The sequence below is a fragment of the Oncorhynchus tshawytscha genome, linkage group LG27 (assembly GCF_018296145.1).
Source record: "Oncorhynchus tshawytscha isolate Ot180627B linkage group LG27, Otsh_v2.0, whole genome shotgun sequence".
Taxonomy (NCBI): Eukaryota; Metazoa; Chordata; class Actinopteri; order Salmoniformes; family Salmonidae; genus Oncorhynchus; species Oncorhynchus tshawytscha.
This window is the reverse complement of record NC_056455.1, coordinates 1,686,126-1,705,491: the sequence shown is the minus strand read 5'-3', so window position 1 is coordinate 1,705,491 and position 19,366 is coordinate 1,686,126. Positions and strand designations below refer to the sequence as shown.

At 44.7% G+C, this 19,366-nt stretch overlaps 2 protein-coding genes across 5 annotated transcripts in view; one reads left to right on the top strand and one right to left on the bottom strand.

Moving 5' to 3' along the window:
* LOC112259165 (pseudokinase FAM20A) overlaps positions 1–3,117 on the top strand; it is a 33,208-nt gene extending 30,091 nt beyond the window's left edge. The window contains exons 8-11 of the mRNA XM_024433916.2: positions 705–814; positions 948–1,029; positions 1,119–1,178; positions 1,343–3,117. Coding sequence (XP_024289684.1) covers positions 705–814; positions 948–1,029; positions 1,119–1,178; positions 1,343–1,622 — 532 coding nt within the window. The 3' untranslated portion in view covers positions 1,623–3,117. The remainder of the gene's footprint in view (positions 1–704; positions 815–947; positions 1,030–1,118; positions 1,179–1,342) is intronic.
* Positions 3,118–9,540: 6,423 nt separating this feature from the next.
* Positions 9,541–19,091, bottom strand: LOC112259137 (cAMP-dependent protein kinase type I-alpha regulatory subunit). Of its 4 annotated transcripts, none has more exons than XM_024433888.2 (12): positions 18,938–19,087; positions 18,465–18,500; positions 17,520–17,746; positions 17,171–17,338; positions 14,272–14,363; positions 14,083–14,144; positions 13,930–13,976; positions 13,390–13,548; positions 10,895–10,955; positions 10,579–10,700; positions 10,414–10,495; positions 9,541–10,206 (listed from the first exon to the last, which is right to left on the bottom strand). In XM_024433888.2, the coding sequence occupies exons 3-12, from the start codon at positions 17,691–17,693 to the stop codon at positions 10,034–10,036; spliced, it is 1,140 nt and encodes a 379-aa protein (XP_024289656.1). In that variant the 5' UTR covers positions 17,694–17,746; positions 18,465–18,500; positions 18,938–19,087; the 3' UTR covers positions 9,541–10,033. The 4 variants fall into 4 exon arrangements, with proteins under 4 accessions (XP_024289656.1, XP_024289669.1, XP_024289663.1 ...); XM_024433901.2 differs by having other exon boundaries at positions 17,520–17,720; XM_024433895.2 differs by lacking the exon at positions 18,465–18,500 and having other exon boundaries at positions 18,938–19,091.
* Between the last annotated feature and the right edge of the window lie 275 nt (positions 19,092–19,366).

Genomic DNA, 19,366 nt, shown 5'->3' with positions numbered 1-19,366 from the left:
GACCGTAACCCTGAGACCGTAACCCTGAGACCGTAACCCTGACACCTTAACCCTGAGACCGTAACCCTGACACCTTAACCCTGAGACCGTAACCCTGACACCTTAACCCTGAGACCGTAACCCTGAGACCGTAACCCTGAGACCGTAACCCTGAGACCGTAACCCTGAGACCTTAACCCTGAGACCGTAACCCTGAGGCCGTAACCCTGACACCTTAACCCTGAGACCGTAACCCTGAGACCTTAACCCTGACATCTTAACCCTGAGACCGTAACCCTGAGACCTTAACCTTAACCCTGACACCTTAACCCTGACACCTTAACCCTGAGACCGTAACCCTGAGACCGTAACCCTGAGACCTTAACCCTGAGACCGTAACCCTGAGGCCGTAACCCTGACACCTTATCCCTGACACCTTAACCCGAGGCCGTAACCCTGAGACCGTAACCCTGAGGCCGTAACCCTGACACCTTAACCCTGACACCTTAACCCTGAGACCGTAACCCTGAGACCGTAACCCTGAGACCGTAACCCTGAGACCTACATATCTCTTCCCATTTTCCATTTTGGAGCATCTTATTTCCATTTTGAAAGTTAATTTATGACAAGTCTATATGGCAGACAGAACATTCATGTCTTGTTACAATTCATATCTTGTTATAATATCTTATAATATCTTGTTATAATCTGTCTGTCTCTACCAGGTGGGAGGTGAACCCCTTCTACTGTGACACCATAAAGCGTCTGTATCCCTACAACTCAGGGAACAGGCTGCTCAACATCATAGACATGGCCATCTTTGACTTCCTCATTGGTACGTACTACCACCCATCACCCCTGATTAACCCCTGTCCTCATCCCATTTGACACCCTATTACCTATGCAGTGCTCTACTTTTCTCTGTCGTCCTATGTGAGTGAACATTTGTTCTTGGCTCATTCCCCCAGGTAACATGGACAGGCACCATTATGAGATCTTCACTAAGTTTGGCGATGAAGGTTTCCTTCTTCATTTTGACAACGCCAAAGGGTGGGTACTAGAGTTGTTATATAACTTCAGTCATTGTACAAGTGAATATTTGTCATTGCCTTATGATGACATCACTTCCTGTGTTTCAGGTTTGGGAAGCATTCTCATGATGAGATGTCCATACTGGCTCCACTGTCACAGTGCTGCATGTAAATATGGAGAGCATACACTAGTCACTAATACAGATTAACTAACACCAATATTGAACCTTAATTGAAAACATTTGGCATGGCAACTGTCGAGTCAAGTCTCACTCTCTGCCCATCTCTCCCGCACTCTCTCTCCCCCTCTCCCGCCCCTCTTCACCTCTCAGTATAAAGCGTTCCACGTTGCTGCGGCTGCAGCTCCTCTCACAGGACCACTATAGGCTCAGTGACGTGATGAGGGAGTCCCTGGGAGGAGACGCACTGCAGCCGGTCCTCGCTGAGCCCCACCTGCAGGCCCTGGACCGCCGGCTGCAGTGCGTCCTGAAGACAGTCCACAGGTGTGTCCGCAGGCTGGGAGAGGCTCAGGTGATCACCACAGACTTTGTTGATACCTCCGTCATGCCTGAGTCTGTCAAACCAGTGGCTATGCCCAACAAGGAGAAGTAATTAAGGTTACTAAGGAATCCAAACGGAGAAGTGCACTATAATAGAGGATTAGGGTGGCATTTTGGACATATCCCCAAGTCCTGCAAGGGAAGATAACTATAGACCAAGGACAGCCTGAGGATCATAATGGCAGGTGAACCTGTCCTGTAAAGCAGGAAGCACAGGGTCTGGTCTCTCTCACAGAGTAATACATTCTGCACTCGTTTTCAGTGGTGTCTATTCATGGATGCCAAGGGAAGACAGGCTTCCCCCAAAATTAGAAAAAAATATATATATATATGTATAAAATAATGTATCTTTTGTCTCTCTGTTTTCATAATTTTCCATCAATTCGCAAGTGTCTGAATCTCACAGGAGAAATATTCTGAGGGAGGGAAACAGCGCCCCTCTGTCTCAGTATGTGTAGTATGTGTAGTATGTGTTAGTATGTGTAGTCTCAGTATGTGTATCTGATGCTGTCTGGACCAAAAGAGTATAACATGGTGGCGCCGTAGCATTTGATTGATTAATGTCAACAAGCATTTGGCCTCCCTTGATTAAAAAAAAGTAAAACATAATTAGCCAATCAGCATTGAGCTGAGCTCAACTGTGGGTTGTACTGCTACAGCAAAACAGCCCAGTTTGGATTTGGCTTCACACCAATCAAATCACATCCTGAGCAAATCTTCACTGTCAGAAAAGTGTGTGTGTTTCTGGTCTGCTTGTGTTGATGTCCTGCAGTAGCTAGCTTGCTAAATCGTCCCATTCCCAAGCCATGGATGGAGATGGGAATTTGGACTTGTGATTTTGATGGCGATTCTCTCTACAGGCCAATGGTTATGACGGCAATTCCAATCTAACCATAGATCCATATATTGTTCCACTGGCCTGTGACGATTGAAGTTCAATATGTAGTCTAGTAGTCTCACATTAACTAGCTAGCTACCTCAGCTGGTTCATTGCTACCCATGCGAGGAAGTTAGGCTAGCAAGCATTTTAGCTAGGTAGCCTATGAAAACAAAAACTAAAAGAGTACAAAACCATAGATCGTTCTGCCAACATGAAAGAGAGAAGGACGGCATTGGCGTTCAACTAGTCTATAAGCAGTGAGTCCCCACGCAAGCACACACACACCGACAGAAATCAGTACCATGGACAGCCATATGATATTTAGCAATATTGATTGGACAAAATTGTTTTTGGCATCTTTGTTTGTTTTCAATATTAAACTAAGCATATATAGCCTTGTTGATTTGATGATGTTTAAATGGTTAATATGGAATGGTGCTGCAATAGAGGAGGCAGTGCTTCCGTTGTCTTTGTGCTGACATGCAGTAACTCAAAATCAGTAGTTGTTTAGTAAACTGTTGAAATATTAACTTGCTTATATTAACATGCTGCAGGTCATATAACTGTGTGTTACAAGCAATATTTTCTTTGTAGACTTCACCAGACAGATGTTGCTCTTTGGTTTTGTGATGAAACAAATGTATGTGTAGTTGAATTTATTCCGCCACTATGTGACTGTTGTCTTTTTGTTGTCACAGCCTTATTGTAAATCACGATGGTGTATGAACGCATGGGTTATAGAGCAAACAATGCAAGTATCGCATCATAGGTTCACCCCCAACTACATGTACAAATGACCTCGACTAACCTGTACCCCCGCAGATTGGCTCAGTACCGGTACCCCTGTATATAGCCTCGTTATTGTTATTTTATTGTGTAACTTTTTATTGTATTTTTTACTTTAGTAAATATTTTCTTAACTTTATTTCTCAAACTGTGGATTAAGGGCTTGTAAGTAAGCATTTCACAGTAAGGTCTACACCTGTTATATTCGGTGAGTGTGACAAATAACATTTGATTTGATTTGAATATATCTTTTTTATTGGCTTGGCTTCCCCAGTGGTTTTACCCACACAGCGCTACTGCTCGTCTTTCAAGTCCAACGTTTGAAATGATACAGCCTGTTTTGTCAGTAGACAGCAGCACTGTCAAAATGTCTCCTGTGTCCTTGGGCTATGTGGTCACCTGTATGTCACCGGGCACCTTGGAGTACAAACAAGACGTCATCTTTGGGGGGAAAGAGAGAAAGCTATTTAAAAGAGGTTGTGACTGAGAGAAGGGGGTGAGGGAGACAGACAGCATTTTATCCCTGTCTGTCTCATCAGAAGGTGTCTGTCTCTCTTTCTGAACAGGAGGTGTCTGTCTGTCCACCTCTGTCTTTCTGTCTCATCAGGAGGTGTCTGTCTTTCTGTCTGTCTGAACAGGTGTCTGTCTGTCTGAACAGGTGTCTGTCTATCTGTCTCATCAGGTGTCTGTCTTTCTGTCTGTCTGAACAGGTGTCTGTCTATCTGTCTCATCAGGTGTCTGTCTTTATGTCTGTCTGAACAGGTGTCTGTCTGTCTCATCAGGATGCGTCTGTCTCTTTCATTGTCTGTTTGTCAGTGGTTTCACAACACCAACCCAACCATAACACACCCTGACATAGATACCTCCTCATCACAGCTACAGTACTGTATGTGGACATGCAGCTTATCAACAAGCTCTACTTTGTTCTAACTAGTCTGAAACAAAGCTTTGTCTTCAAGCAACATTCTGTTGGATGCCATTTCACCACAACATGTCTGGACCTTTTGCTTTGAGCTGTTTTCATTACTGTCCTGACTACAAATCCAATGCATCCTGATCTTTTTGATGAGAGGGAGAATAACCACAACTATTTTAAAGAGCCTATATTAAATCAAGCCAAATGAAGTTTGGCTTCTGCCCAACACTACTGAAGGGAGCCTGTTTGCCAGTTTTATAAGGTGTCAGCAACAAGAATAAACCCAGAGTGGGTTCTGGGTTTACCAACTTTATAAGCTTTCTGATGAAGTATCAGTTTCATTCAACCTATTTCAAGCCTTTTTGTGGTCATTGCTCACACCATCATGCTTGGTAATTGTTCAAAATACTATTCTTACAAAACAGTAATCCACCAACAGTTAAACATCTAATTTCAGTGACCACCATCAATGGGATGCATCTCAATAGTCTGAAGGGGCTTCCTTTATCTCCTTCCTTCATATGCACTGAAACAAAACAGAATGTGAGGCCCCCCAGGGTATTTTCCTTCACCTGTCCTGTCCTTTCGGTTTATGTGGGTGTAGTGACTAATGGGCAACATCTGTCAGGAAGTGGTTGCTGGTATTAAATCCTAGATGCCATTACGCCCTTGAGCAAGGCACTTAACCCCCCACAACAGCTGCCTGGGCACCCAGTGTGCCAGCCCCCCACACCTCTCCAAAACCTGTATGTGTGTCTTTCAGAGGGGTTAGCTCAAATTTTAGTTGGACCTTGTGGGCAATCGACCAATAAAGTGATCTTAACCTTACAGAAAGCACTGAAGACTTGAGGCACTGCCCTCCAGAGTTCAGAGATGATATTGCACCTTATTTACTACAGGATGGTCACTGTCTTCCAATTGGGATTATTTCACCTTTATAGTATAGACATATTCAGACAAACAATGAGTAAAGACGTACAAGACTCACAGGTAATTTTACATTTTTATTGCTTAAACTGCCATCTGGAACAATCTATACCAAAAGGATAAACATCTTTGCACATACAGGAAGTCAAACAGAGTACAGTCATTGGGTAGAATAGAAAAAGAATGGTCCTCAGATGACCTGCAGCTCTCAGAGCCTGCTGCAGGCCCCGCAAACTTGCTGAAGGTCAGGCTAGCAGGAGTGTCTATGCCCGGGTTACATAAGCTAAGGCAAACCGGGTGGATTGCAGTGTGCCTACTAGTGAGCACTAATCTTGTGATGTGTATACCATATCAGTACTTCTATGTGAAGAAACACCAGCAAACCACTGGTGGGTTGTGATCTGTCAGCAAATAGACACCTGCAATATTCCAGAACATCAACCATCTGAAAGCAATACAAAAGTTTTGGACCAAGTAGGCAACACTGCAATCGACTCAGTATCATGTTGATTGGTTTTCAACATACATACGGTTACACAAGTCCATCCATCCATCCATCCAGTCAGCCACACTGTTTTGTACATAAGATTAAAATTGGAAACATGACAGAACCTCAGAAAGGGATAAAAGCATTACCGTATGTAAGGGTCCTTTCTGTTAGAAAGGGGTGAGGGGCAAGCTGTGAGGCAGGAATGAACAGGAACACAACTTAGACTATAGATTTCTGCAGGAGTTAGAAGAAAAACAGCTAATGACATGTGTTCTTAAGATTCAAGGGGTGAAGCCGGTAGTGAATGACCACCTGTTTGATCGACAGGGGCAGTTTGAGAATACCATTTCATTACTTTACACTATGCTGTAGGTAGGCATAGAGTAGATAAATCATTTTCACTATGCTTTAACAGCGAAGCTGCTTTCAAATAAAATATATAATCAGGACAATTTAATCTGATGTCTGAATTACCACAGTTGGGATGCTTTCTAACGCTTTTTAACTTTTGCACTCAAATACAGAAATAATTGTCTTAAAACCATCTACAATTCAAATGTATATGAATGACTTTAAAGCCCTTTCGCCTACTTAAGAGGTTAACCCATGACTTTGTCACAATACAACATACTGTTTTGTCGGTTGACAAGAAGAAGCATTTATTTACGCTGTGGCACTGAACACCTAAAATAGAATTTATGGAAAAATAAGCATTTACAAAAAGACATTTAAAGGTACTTAACTTTACCATCACTCCAAACCATAGCCATAACATTAGTTTGTTCAGTCAATAAAGAACTTTAATAGTCATAATAATAATAATTCTGTTTAAAAACATAGCGATTAAGTTATTTGGTGTATACTGAAATGCTGAATACTGAAAACCATTTAATAATATTTTTCACCTCTATTGTAGCCAATAATGTACCAACAAATCAGAGGTGAGTGTTAACATGGGGATACTTCCTGTTTTGAGTTGCACTGCTTCTGACAGAATAAGAATCTTCTATGCGTTCTGTGTTATGAAAACAATTACTAACATTTAGCTCTAGTTTGGTAGCTTTCCAACAGACAACTTTCTGGTTGCATTAAGTTGTACAAACTCTCTCAAACTAGATAAAATAACAGTGAATTGGATTGATGGACCAATCAATGGAAACAATATGAGAAAATGTAAAAATGTCTGCAATTTAATGTACAGTAACAATGGAGGATAACCATTCGTTATCACTGCATGAAAGCTACATAAGTAATTAGATGCAATCATTATGCTCCCAGCATTCTTGTAATTCTAAAAAGTACAATTTTATGAATTATTTTGTAAGGATGTCAACATTGACACATTTTTATTGGAACTGAACTAGTTAAAAATATCTGAACAATATTCAGCATGGACGCTTACTTCACCATGTTACGTTTGATTGTCCCATCTGATCATTGGCCTGTCCTAACCTCGGCCAATCCCCTACTAATCACTGCTCGTGTTTAAACTATAGGAAAACAATTCTAGATTCAGTGAATGCAGTGAAAGCATACCATATGAATTTGGTACATTTAAACTGTAACATAACTGTGCTCCTATAGGTGACTATGATAGCTAGGTGATGGGCAGCATAACATTTAGAAAAAAAATCAAAGTAAATGGAAGATAATTTTAAGTGACATTGAAGCAAAATTGCATTGGTGGACCCCTGGTTCTAAAGGAGGAGGCGTTATGGGGTTACATCAGGGATTAGGGGGTGGGTACAGGAGGCGTTATGGGGTTACATAGGGGATTAGGGGGTGGGTACAGGAGGCGTTATAGGGTTACATAGGGGATGGGTACAGGAGGCGTTATAGGGTTACATAGGGGATGGGTACAGGAGGCGTTATAGGGTTACATAGGGGATGGGTACAGGAGGCGTTATAGGGTTACATAGGGGATGGGTACAGGAGGCGTTATGGGTTACATAGGGGATGGGTACAGGAGGCGTTATGGGGTTACATAGGGGATGCGTACAGGAGGCGTTATGGGGTTACATAGGGGATGGGTACAGGAGGCGTTATGGGGTTACATAGGGGATGGGTACAGGAGGCGTTATGGGGTTACATAGGGGATGGGTACAGGAGGCGTTATGGGGTTACATAGGGGATGGGTACAGGAGGCGTTATGGGGTTACATAGGGGTGGGTACAGGAGGCGTTATGGGGTTACATAGGGGTGGGTACAGGAGGCGTTATGGGGTTACATAGGGGGTGGGTACAGGAGGCGTTATGGGGTTACATAGGGGTGGGTACAGGAGGCGTTATGGGGTTACATAGGGGGTGGGTACAGGAGCGTTATGGGGTTACATAGGGGTGGGTACAGGAGGCGTTATGGGGTTACATAGGGGGTGGGTACAGGAGGCGTTATGGGGTTACATAGGGGGTGGGTACAGGAGGCGTTATGGGGTTACATAGGGGTGGGTACAGGAGGCGTTATGGGGTTACATAGGGGATGGGTACAGGAGGCGTTATGGGGTTACATAGGGGATGGGTACAGGAGGCGTTATGGGGTTACATAGGGGTGGGTACAGGAGGCATTATGGGGTTACATAGGGGATTAGGGGGTGGGTACAGGGGCGTTACAGGGGGTTACATGGGGATTAGGGGGTGGGTACAGGAGGCATTATGGGGTTACATAGGGGATTAGGGGTGGGTACAGGAGGCGTTATGGGGTTACATCAGGGATTAGGGGGTGGGTACAGGAGGCGTTATGGGGTTACATAGGGTGGGGGATTAGGGGTGGGCACAGGAGGCGTTATGGGGTTACATAGGGGATCAGGATTATGGGGGGTGGGTACAGGAGGCATTATGGGGTTACATAGGGGATGGGTACAGGAGGCGTTATGGGGTTACATAGGGGATGGCTACAGGATGCGTTATGGGGTTACATAGGGGATGGCTACAGGATGCGTTATGGGGTTACATAGGGGATGGGTACAGGAGGCGTTATGGGGTTACATAGGGGATAGGGGGTGGGTACAGGATGCGTTATGGGGTTACATAGGGGATTAGGGGGGTACAGGAGGCGTTATGGGGTTACATAGGGGATTAGGGGGTGGGTACAGGATGCGTTATGGGGTTACATAGGGATTGGCTACAGGATGTGTTATGGGGTTACATAGGGATTAGGGATGGGTACAGGAGGCGTTATGGGGTTACATAGGGATGGTGGGTACAGGAGGCGTTATGGGGTTACATAGGGGATGGTACAGGAGGCGTTATGGGGTTACATAGGGGATGGGTACAGGAGGCATTATAGGGTTACATAGGGGATGGGTACAGGAGGCGTTATGGGGTTACATAGGGGATGGGTACAGGATGCGTTATGGGGTTACATAGGGGATGGCTACAGGATGCGTTATGGGGTTACATAGGGGATGGGGGTAGGGGATGGGTACAGGATGCGTTATAGGGTTACATAGGGGATGGGTACAGGATGCGTTATGGGGTTACATAGGGGATGGCTACAGGATGCGTTATGGGGTTACATAGGGGATGGCTACAGGATGCGTTATGGGGTTACATAGGGATTAGGGGGTGGGTACAGGAGGCATTATAGGGTTACATAGGGGATGGGTACAGGAGGCGTTATAGGGTTACATAGGGGATGGGTACAGGATGCGTTATGGGGTTACATAGGGGATGGCTACAGGATGCGTTATGGGGTTACATAGGGGATGGCTACGGGATGCGTTATGGGGTTACATAGGGGATTAGGGGTGGGTACAGGAGTCGTTATGGGGTTACATCAGGGATTAGGGGTGGGTACAGGAGGCGTTATGGGGTTACATCAGGGATTAGGGGTGGGTACAGGAGGCGTTATGGGGTTACATAGGGGATTAGGGGTGGGTACAGGATGCGTTATGGGGTTACATGGGGGATTAGGGGGTGGGTACAGGGGTAGGGGATGCATTATGGGGTTACATAGGGGATTAGGGGGTGGGTATAGGGGTAGGGGATGCGTTATGGGGTTACATTGGGGATTAGAAGGTATAGGGAGTGGGTGTGTTATGGGGTTACATTGGGGATTAGGGGTGGGGTAGGGCGTGTTCTGGGGTTACAAAGAGGATTAGGGGTACAGGGTGTGTTCTGGGGTTACAAAGAGGATTAGGGGTACAGGGTGTGTTATGGGGTTACAAAGGAGATTAGGGGTACAGGGGGTGTAATGGGGTTACAAAGAGGATTTGGGGGTACAGGGTGTGTTATGGGGTTACAAAGAGGATTTGGGGGTACAGGGGTGTTCTGGGGTTACAAAGGGGATTAGGGGGTACAGGGGTGTTCTGGGGTTACAAAGGGGATTAGGGGTACAGGGGTGTTCTGGGGTTACAAAGGGATTAGGGGTACAGGGGGTGTTCTGGGGTTACAAAGGGGATTAGGGAGGTACAGGGGGTGTTCTGGGGTTACAAAGGGGATTAGGGGGTACAGGGGGTGGGGAAACCCCTCAGACAGACAGTGACACGAAGCTGTTGTACTGTTGGATGTTGCGTTTGAGAATGTCCGAGCAGGGTCCCAGGACACGCTCGAACCGCGGTCGGTCCAGCTTCACACACTTCAGAGGACCGCGGGCGACCACAGTGGCAGCACGGGGACGGTTCATCAGCAGGGCAATCTCACCTGGAGGAACGGAGTACATGTTCAATACAAAACAGGCTTCAGAAATCTGGTTAATTTAAATAGAACCTCCATATGTGAGAAGCTTCCCAACTCAGGTTAGAGCTTTTTCATCATACCACCATAAAATGTGAGATTCAGGATTAAATTGTGCAAATATAAACAAATCAATATAGAAAGAAACTTGATGCCTGAGGAGGTTCTTCTTACCAAAGTAGTCAGACGGTTGTAACCTCCCAACTTCCACAAACTCCTCGTTCTCAGAGCGACGCTGCAATACAGCTGCAGAACCCTATAGAACACCAACATTAGGGGGGTGTTCAGTAGGGAGAAACGGTGTTGAAACAGAGTGAAACGGGGAGGTACTGTGCACACCTCCAGTATGATGAAGAACTCGTCGCCAGGCTCTCCCTGCACCACAATCTTCTGTCCATCATCAAACTGCACCGGCTCCAGAGAGTCAGCCACCGTCAGACGCTCCCATTTGTCCAGAGACTCTGAGGGGGTGGAGTCACAAGACGGGGGCGTATGTAACGTCACAATACTGAACCAAAAGGAAACTGTACAGTACAGCTAGGTGGTAGAGGAAGGGTTATTAACCCCTCTGGAAATGAACAGCATCTTGAAAGCCACTGTATGAAAGTTGCTATTATTATTACAGGGAAAGATGAGAAGAAACAGTGAGCCTTACCTAAGATGGAGACTTTGCTGAGGAATTCCTCATACATCTTCCTCTTCCTCAAAGTGCTGCCCTGTAAACAACAACAATACAACAAACAATGTTTATTCCAGAGTTCTCACGTTTGTTGTAAGCCTTCAAACGCCATCACGTATCTACTGCTCATAGGGCTAATCTTTTGTAGTCGTCTCCAATGTTCCCTCCAATTTTTTACGGCACTGAGCAAATTTCAGGTCAGCTGAGCGAAAACATGACGATAGTGAAAATTCTGTACAACTTCCAGCACGTGTTTACAGTGAACACTAAGGCTGTACACCCTTCGAACTACAGTTTTAACAGTGGCCAGGTAGGCCACTGTGGCTATTTGATCATAATGTACTTACCAGAGTGGCCTACCATCAAAAACAATAGAGAAAATGCATGCCATAGCACTTCAACATGGAAAAGGCTGTTCTATCATTTAGCCTACAGTGGCAGCCAATGTGTTGTGTTCAATGTAGGCCTACATTCCATGAGACTTTAGGAGAAAAAAAAACAGAGGGCTAGACATTAACCTGTTTATCCACTTGTCCTTCAGACATGGAGGTGACTGAAAAACTGTTGTGTTGTTTGATGAAAGAAACCACTTTACAAAATAAAATGCATTATCATTCCCATACCATTATTACAGAGAATCAGACACATTATGCTACCCTCTGTATATTAGCTACTATTAGCTGCCCATTTACAAAAACAATTCAAATAAAGCTCTTTTCTTGACTCGCTTTTCAAAGATGTCTAGAAATGTACACGTTTTGTTCTCTTGTAGGAAGCAATCACTCCCCTATTACTGACTACAAATGATCCATAACTGGGCTAATAACTCACTAACTAGCAACACATGTGAACAAAATGTGCACACGTGGCTACATGCAGCTCTCACTTTGATCTCAAAACAAGGGTACAGACTCACGACCGCTCATGCTGTAAACAGTCCAGTTCAAATATGGCACAAATCCATATACGGCACGGGTCTATTTGCATATAGACCTACTGCAGCTATGATTGGTTATGCCACACCGGTCTGTGTAAAGCACGGGCTGAGTCGTGTGTGTCAATGCAATAGAAACCTACTCGGATGCGTTCCGCCTACAACTAAATCTCTTGCATAGTTTATTATGTTGCATTGAAAATGGCTAATAATGCATTGATTGGAATCACAATTGCCACAGTAAAGGGAATCATTGATAGTGTTAACAGGGAAAACTGTAGAACAGTGGTAAACCAACCTTTGAGTCAAAATGCACGCTCAGTTTTTAACGTGACTAATAAAAAAAACATAACCCTATGCAACATTAACCAATTAAAAACAGTACTGTGGCAATGAGGTTGCTCAGTATGCTATAGGCCCAATACATTATAACCGCATATTAGCTTTGCTTGAATTGCCAATGCATTGTTGTTTGGGAAATTTTTGACAACACCAGTAATAGATCCGTTGTTGTATTACTTGTATTCTCACTCAGCTGTACGGAGGGTCCGTCTCTCAACATCCCTCCACTGACCAAAAAGGGTCACTGTCTTCCAGCTGATGGCACAACTTGAGTCACACCGCAATATTTCTGCCTTATGAAGAAATTCATGTTATTACTCCTATGAGGAAAATTAAATATTATTCAATATTAAATAAGACCCAAGACGCTAATAATAACAGCGTAAGCCTATCTACTTTCCTACTCATTCATTACTGCTGCAGCGCTTGTTGTAGCACTGAGTGGAAATAGGAAGAACACGCATTTTATGGCTTTTAAAGGTGTTGAATACAAAGTGTTGACAGTACGGAGTAAGAATTTAACATCAACTCACTCATAAAAACAGCATATCTTTACTGTACTCGTTGACAGTCTCTCTCTAGCCATGGTTTTAAACATTTAGAAATCTCACCGAATCAAATTTACTGCAGCCACTGTAATCTGAGCCATCCGATTGGCCAGCGGTAGACCTTTCGTGCACTTGATTTGCTCTCAGGGCACGCTGGTAAGCCAGAGTTTGTATCTTCAGACACATGAAATGGTTCAAAATGGCAACAGTTGGCCTACCCGGCGCATAGGACAGCTGAATCAGGTGCACCGACCGCCAACAGCCAGAGACAAATAAAAAAAACTAACACAAGGCTTTATCATTGAGGTTTTAACAGAAATGTTTGCAGATCAACTAGGAATGTTTTGGAAATCGACGTGACCACTGCTCTAGAAAGTTGAGAAGTTCAATCTGGTGCTTCTCTCTGTGGGCTGATATTTCTGCACGGCAGTCCCGGGGGAGCTGTGCCGACAGTCTCTGGGCTACTGCGCGCATGCAGCTTAGAGGGAACATTGGTTGTCTGTATATTCAATTAATTAAATATAGCAGTTATAAAAATCATAGCAATTCCACCTTTCCCTACTCATCGTTAATTATTAGTATTGAAAGTAAATCAACAAATTGAGTCAGTCGGGTGAAGTGTCAGAGCAGAGCAGGGCGAGGCTCACCATGAGTATCCTCCTGTAGCTGTCTCTGTCGATGCCCCACAGTTTAACGTTGGTCTTGGCTCGGACGGTGGCAGCCCTGGGGGTCCCGTAGATCAAGGCCAACTCTCCAAAGCTGCCCCCCTCCCCGATATTGGTCACCCACTCATTGTTGACATACACCTGGCAGGAAGGTGGGGGGGGTTAGATATTAAGACCAGGTAAGGTTAGTGTGTTGCTGTCTATTAGATGTAGTCATTTCTGCCTATGTCGTTTCATGTATTGTGTAGAAATAATTAGGTTTGGCCATCTAATTAGAAACCTATTTCTATGAGAGTAGGCATGCTAAGGTAACAGATGACAAAAAATAACATATAAACGGTATAAAAAGAGAGTTTCAAAAGTAAGCCGGTCATATTCCGGGGGGGAAAAAACAAGACAAGCTTTCAACTTGGGGCCTGTCTTCTTTTAAACTGGAACGCTTGTGTGTGTGTTAACATGCGAGTCATTGTGTAAAGGCAAAAAGAGTGCCGTTTGTTGCTAAAATAGATCAAAGAGACGTACATCCGTCTCTCCTTGGTCGATGACGTAGAAATTATCCCCCTCATCACCTGACGGGGAAGAGAGGATATTGTTCATATTTTCTCTGGAATAAAAAGACATTCAGGTCTATTTGAATTTCCACTGAATCTAAAGAAAAATAAGATCCTACTGTACCTTGCATAATGATAGTCTCTCCAGCGATGTAGGTAACTGAAAACATGGCATCAAATATGTCACTGCGAATAAAGATTGTATTTGTTAAGCTTTTGTAAAAATATTAAAGTTTGTGACTTGATCAGTGGGATTGATAAACTCATTGACAACCAAACTTTACAGACAAATCAAAGCCTGTTAACAACATACCTCCTCTCGTTGTCATCCAAGTGAGAGAATAGCACATTCTTTTCGATAGCTTTAGCCAGGGCAGCCATTGTTTTGTAGTCTTTAGGAATGACCTTGAGAACAAAACGCATCCAAGATTAGGAATTTCACCCTAGCTATTCACAAGATCTCCAGCCAGCCCATAAATGACTGAGGATACTTTTGTGGACAAGTCTGAGCAACTGTGTTTTGTGGACTAGTCTGAGCAACTGTGTTTTGTGGACTAGTCTGAGCAACTGTGTTTTGTGGACAAGTCAGGGATGCAAACTGGGGAGGGCCCAAAAAGGTGACTTTTTTTTCCATGTTTCAGTGCAAAACATATACATATATATATCCCTGCTAGGAGGAAGTGCAGGTTTTTACTTATTAAACAAAGAATATGATCTACATGATCAGTCTCTGTGTGTAAAATAAGTGGTTAATGTGAACCCAACTCATAGGTAACCCAACTCATGTTGCCTCGACTTTACTGGAAATGACACTCAAGTCTTGAGAAAAAAAACAACACTTATATTGCAGTTAGCCATGACAGCCTTTATAATAGAACGCTTGTGACCACACACACAAACATTGCACTTGGGAAAAAACATCTTAAAGTAGAAATACAATGAAACAAAAAGGCATTCTATTTTTGCTCTATTATAGTGGCCACTTATAGTAGACATCAAGTACACAAGGCTACATGCGTGCAAAAATAACATTCACTAAGTAAAAAAATGTAATAATCCCCCTCACTCACACACAAATGTTACTGTCAAGCGCAACACAACAAAAGCAATATCTTTGGGCTACACTGCACATTATTACATTTTCTGCCTGTGGACATCTGTCCTACAATGTGCCAGCAGAGCATGATACCCTTTGTTGGCATAATTGATCTCTTTCAGGCAGAGTACACCTGGCATACCTCTTTTTATTCACTGTACTGAAAAAGTGAGAAAGAGTGTGGTGTTCCTTTCACCTCTATAGTGGCATCCAGCTTAAGCCAGGCCCAGCTCCAGCTACACTTGATCCCTGAATCCACTTGTTTAACAAGCAACGCCTCATTTTCAACTAATTCTCTTTCTGAAAATTAACCACATACTGTAGAGGTTAAACATTACTTCACAGATCGTAGTTAGTTCGTTAGCAAATTAACTAGTCAACATTTCACACAGATTGCCAGGGTCCAGTAAGCAACTAACGTGTTATAACTTGAGGAACGGCAAGGAGTCATATACCAGTTAAAACTACAGCGAATTGGTTAGGTTTACTAACGTTAGCTCATCTGATGTTGTAACGTTAGCTAACTAACGTTATCTGTCTGACTTTATTAGCCAGATAATTTTCACACCATAAACTCAGTTATTTGATCAGTTAAGCTGGCTAATGTTGCTCAACCTCTCTCTGACTATCTAATGGAGAATTCGATCCAGCTAGCAAGATAACATTACTCAATGCTAACAATACTTGTTCCACCACACTCTCCCTCACCTCAAACTATCCAAATGCAAGTTGTTTTTCAGTAACAGCTCATGAGGCGCTGATGCTATAACGAGCAAATTGGTTGTCTCTTCAGTAGCATGCTGCATTCTGTTGCTATGTGAACGATGGATACAGCCTTGGATACAGCAAGTACTGCGCCGAAAGCGCATCACTCGTTTGCTTACAGACAGTGGTGTGATCCAAAGCCAAGCATCCCTGGGACTAGTCCGAGTGACTGTGTCCTGTGGGACTAGTCCGAGTGACTGTGTCCTGTGGGACTAGTCCGAGTGACTGTGTCCTGTGGGACTAGTCCGAGTGACTGTGTCCTGTGGGACTAGTCCGAGTGACTGTGTCCTGTGGGACTAGTCCGAGTGACTGTGTCCTGTGGGACTAGTCCGAGTGACTGTGTCCTGTGGGACTAGTCCGAGTGACTGTGTCCTGTGGGACTAGTCCGAGTGACTGTGTCCTGTGGGACTAGTCCGAGTGACTGTGTCCTGTGGGACTAGTCCGAGTGACTGTGTCCTGTGGGACTAGTCCGAGTGACTGTGTCCTGTGGGACTAGTCCGAGTGACTGTGTCCTGTGGGACTAGTCCTGTGGGTGACTGTGTCCTGTGGGACTAGTCCGAGTGACTGTGTCCTGTGGGACTAGTCCGAGTGACTGTGTCCTGTGGGACTAGTCCGAGTGACTGTGTCCTGTGGGACTAGTCCGAGTGACTGTGTCCTGTGGGACTAGTCCGAGTGACTGTGTCCTGTGGGACTAGTCCGAGTGACTGTGTCCTGTGGGACTAGTCCGAGTGACTGTGTCCTGTGGGACTAGTCCGAGTGACTGTGTCCTGTGGGACTAGCCCGAGTGACTGTGTCCTGTGGGACTAGCCCGAGTGACTGTGTCCTGTGGGACTAGTCCGAGTGACTGTGTCCTGTGGGACTAGCCCGAGTGACTGTGTCCTGTGGGACTAGCCCGAGTGACTGTGTCCTGTGGGACTAGCCCGAGTGACTGTGTCCTGTGGGCAGCCCGAGTGACTGTGTCCTGTGGGACTAGCCCGAGTGACTGTGTCCTGTGGGCTGTAGCCCGAGTGACTAGCCCGAGTGACTGTGTTCTGTGGGCTAGCCCGAGTGACTGTGTTCTGTGGGCTAGCCCGAGTGACTGTGTTCTGTGGGCTAGCCCGAGTGACTGTGTTCTGTGGGCTAGCCCGAGTGACTGTGTTCTGTGGGCTAGCCCGAGTGACCGTGTTCTGTGGGCTAGCCCGTGTGACTGTGTTCTGTGGGCTAGCCCGAGTGACTGTGTTCTGTGGGCTAGCCCGAGTGACTGTGTTCTGTGGGCTAGCCCGAGTGACTGTGTTTTGTTGATGCTGTGTTGTTTTAGTAGAGCCATGTGTTTGAAGGCGATTTCCTTTTTTTCCTGCATGCGTTTCCTCACCTTTCTGACATAGGATGCAGCGTCCTCCTCTGTGTAGACCTCAGCGCTGATGGCTCCTCTCCGCCGGCGACCCTTGACAACGGGGTTCATGGGAGGAGACACCTCCTCATCCCTGGAGTCAGAGCGGCTGCTGGCCTTCTGCTGGTTTAGGATCTGCTTGGCCTCCTCCTGCACGAGGTCACAAACATCCAATCAGCTGCCCGGGGAATGCTTTCCAATATAAAAGGCACTACAATGGTAAAAATACTTTCATGGAAGGGCCTGTCAGGTCTGGAGGTACACAGCTAGACGGTACGCATGCATGCACGCAGTTGCACGCATAGACACCACCCTACCCACCCAGACTCACCTTCTCCAGCCTCTCAAAGTACTCTCTGAGGAATGCCATGGGTCTGTCAGGCCTGGAGGTACACAGCTGGACGATGCAGTCCTTCAGCAGCTGCTGGATGTTGTGTTTCTGCACGTAGAGCTCACACTCCCTCAGACTCCTCTCCTCCTCACTGCTCGTACTGCTCGACGCCATCACGATGTGCTCCTGCTCCGCTACGACCTGGTAAACAAACTCTGACCTTTGAACTAGAGATGGAGAGACAACTTGGATGGTTACTTCTGTCATTTTCTGAAAGAGTAACAATGCTCTTCTAATGTGGTTGTTATTGTCTTCTAAAATGAGGGCGCATGTGAGACAGAAATAAAGTGAAGAGAGGTGTTGCAGGGATGCTTGATGGAAATGCGGTCATATGATGGTGTGGTAAACCCACTGTATCCTTGCTTGATGTCATCTGACATTTATCAGTTTCATAATGCAGAGGTCGGGATTACTGTATATCATAAACAGTAAATAGCACCATGTCATTCCTATTCTAACAAAGTAGATTATCAAAGACGGAGCCAGATAGCAAGCACGCCATGCTGCTTTACTACTAAAGACAGGATCTATTGCATTGGTAAAGATAAGTCCTCCACCAAAGGGTTACATTGTACTGTTCATACGGTTCAGTCGCATCACTCTAAGGCCGATCATGAGGTCACAATTATAAATTAGAACTTGTTCTCAACTTGCCTACCTGGTTAAATAAAGGTGGAAAAAATGAGGATACAAATTATAGAAACAACCATTTACATCAAGCATTAATAAACTAAATATCTAGCCGAGCTAATGTTGAATAGGTTTTCAGACGGTTCTTGAATTTCCTGTTATCTAGTGATGCTTATTGCTCTGGCGTTTACTGCTTGTGAACTTTCTCCTGTAATATTATGAGAGATGTCAAAAAGAAAAGAAAAAAGGCCTTACTTTCAAACCGTTGATTGGAGCAGTAACGTTTACCAGCTGGAAGGGAAAATTATAAAGCAAATACTGGTTGGCTATAATGCTAATTAGCTAGCTATGATATTAGCTATTGCCTTCAAATACAACAGGGAGCATAACAGATGACAGCACTCGAGACCTAGCTAGTTAGCTAAGTTAGGCCTTTAATACGTAGTTAGCTAGGTACTGGAGTTAGTACGCGTCACATCGCTGTTTGGTCGCAGATTACTGGTACGTTAGCTAGTTAGTTAACTTAAACATACTAATGACGAAGCTAGCTTGCTAAAACTGTATTGATTGATATCAAATCTAGCTAACTAGTTGGCATTTAGGCCTGCAAAGCCCTCTTGGCAATGACGCCATCTTGAGCTCTATCATAAACAAATACTATGCGGAGGCTACATATCCCGCAATTGCAAGGATATCAATTTTCAACGACGAAGCATGTAAATACTTACAAGAACCCGCGAATTCTTACCGAGCCCTTCGTCACTGACTCGGTTTTGGATGTTATTTCCACAAGCGTACCAAATTTCTCCCTTCGACTTTTCCAAATCCTTGAACCGCTGCCCCACCGGATACGGATTTAGGACCAATCACGAGCCGTCATTGACGTCAATTCGCCTCGTTCTGACATGTGAGCCGTAACCCTTGGCAACATTAAAGGGGAACGCACGGAAATCATGACGTCAATGGGAAAATTATTAAAATGATAGCGGATAGAAGGACCCGATAGTCGCCTATTCAAAATGTCCCAGGAACAGTGGGTGGAGCGTCGTCTATTCATATAAATCTCAATATAGGAATATTTTTTGGGGATGAGATTGTTGTTTTATGTTAATGTCTGCACGCTATGCCTCAGCAGTTTAGGCTTATAATAAACAAAA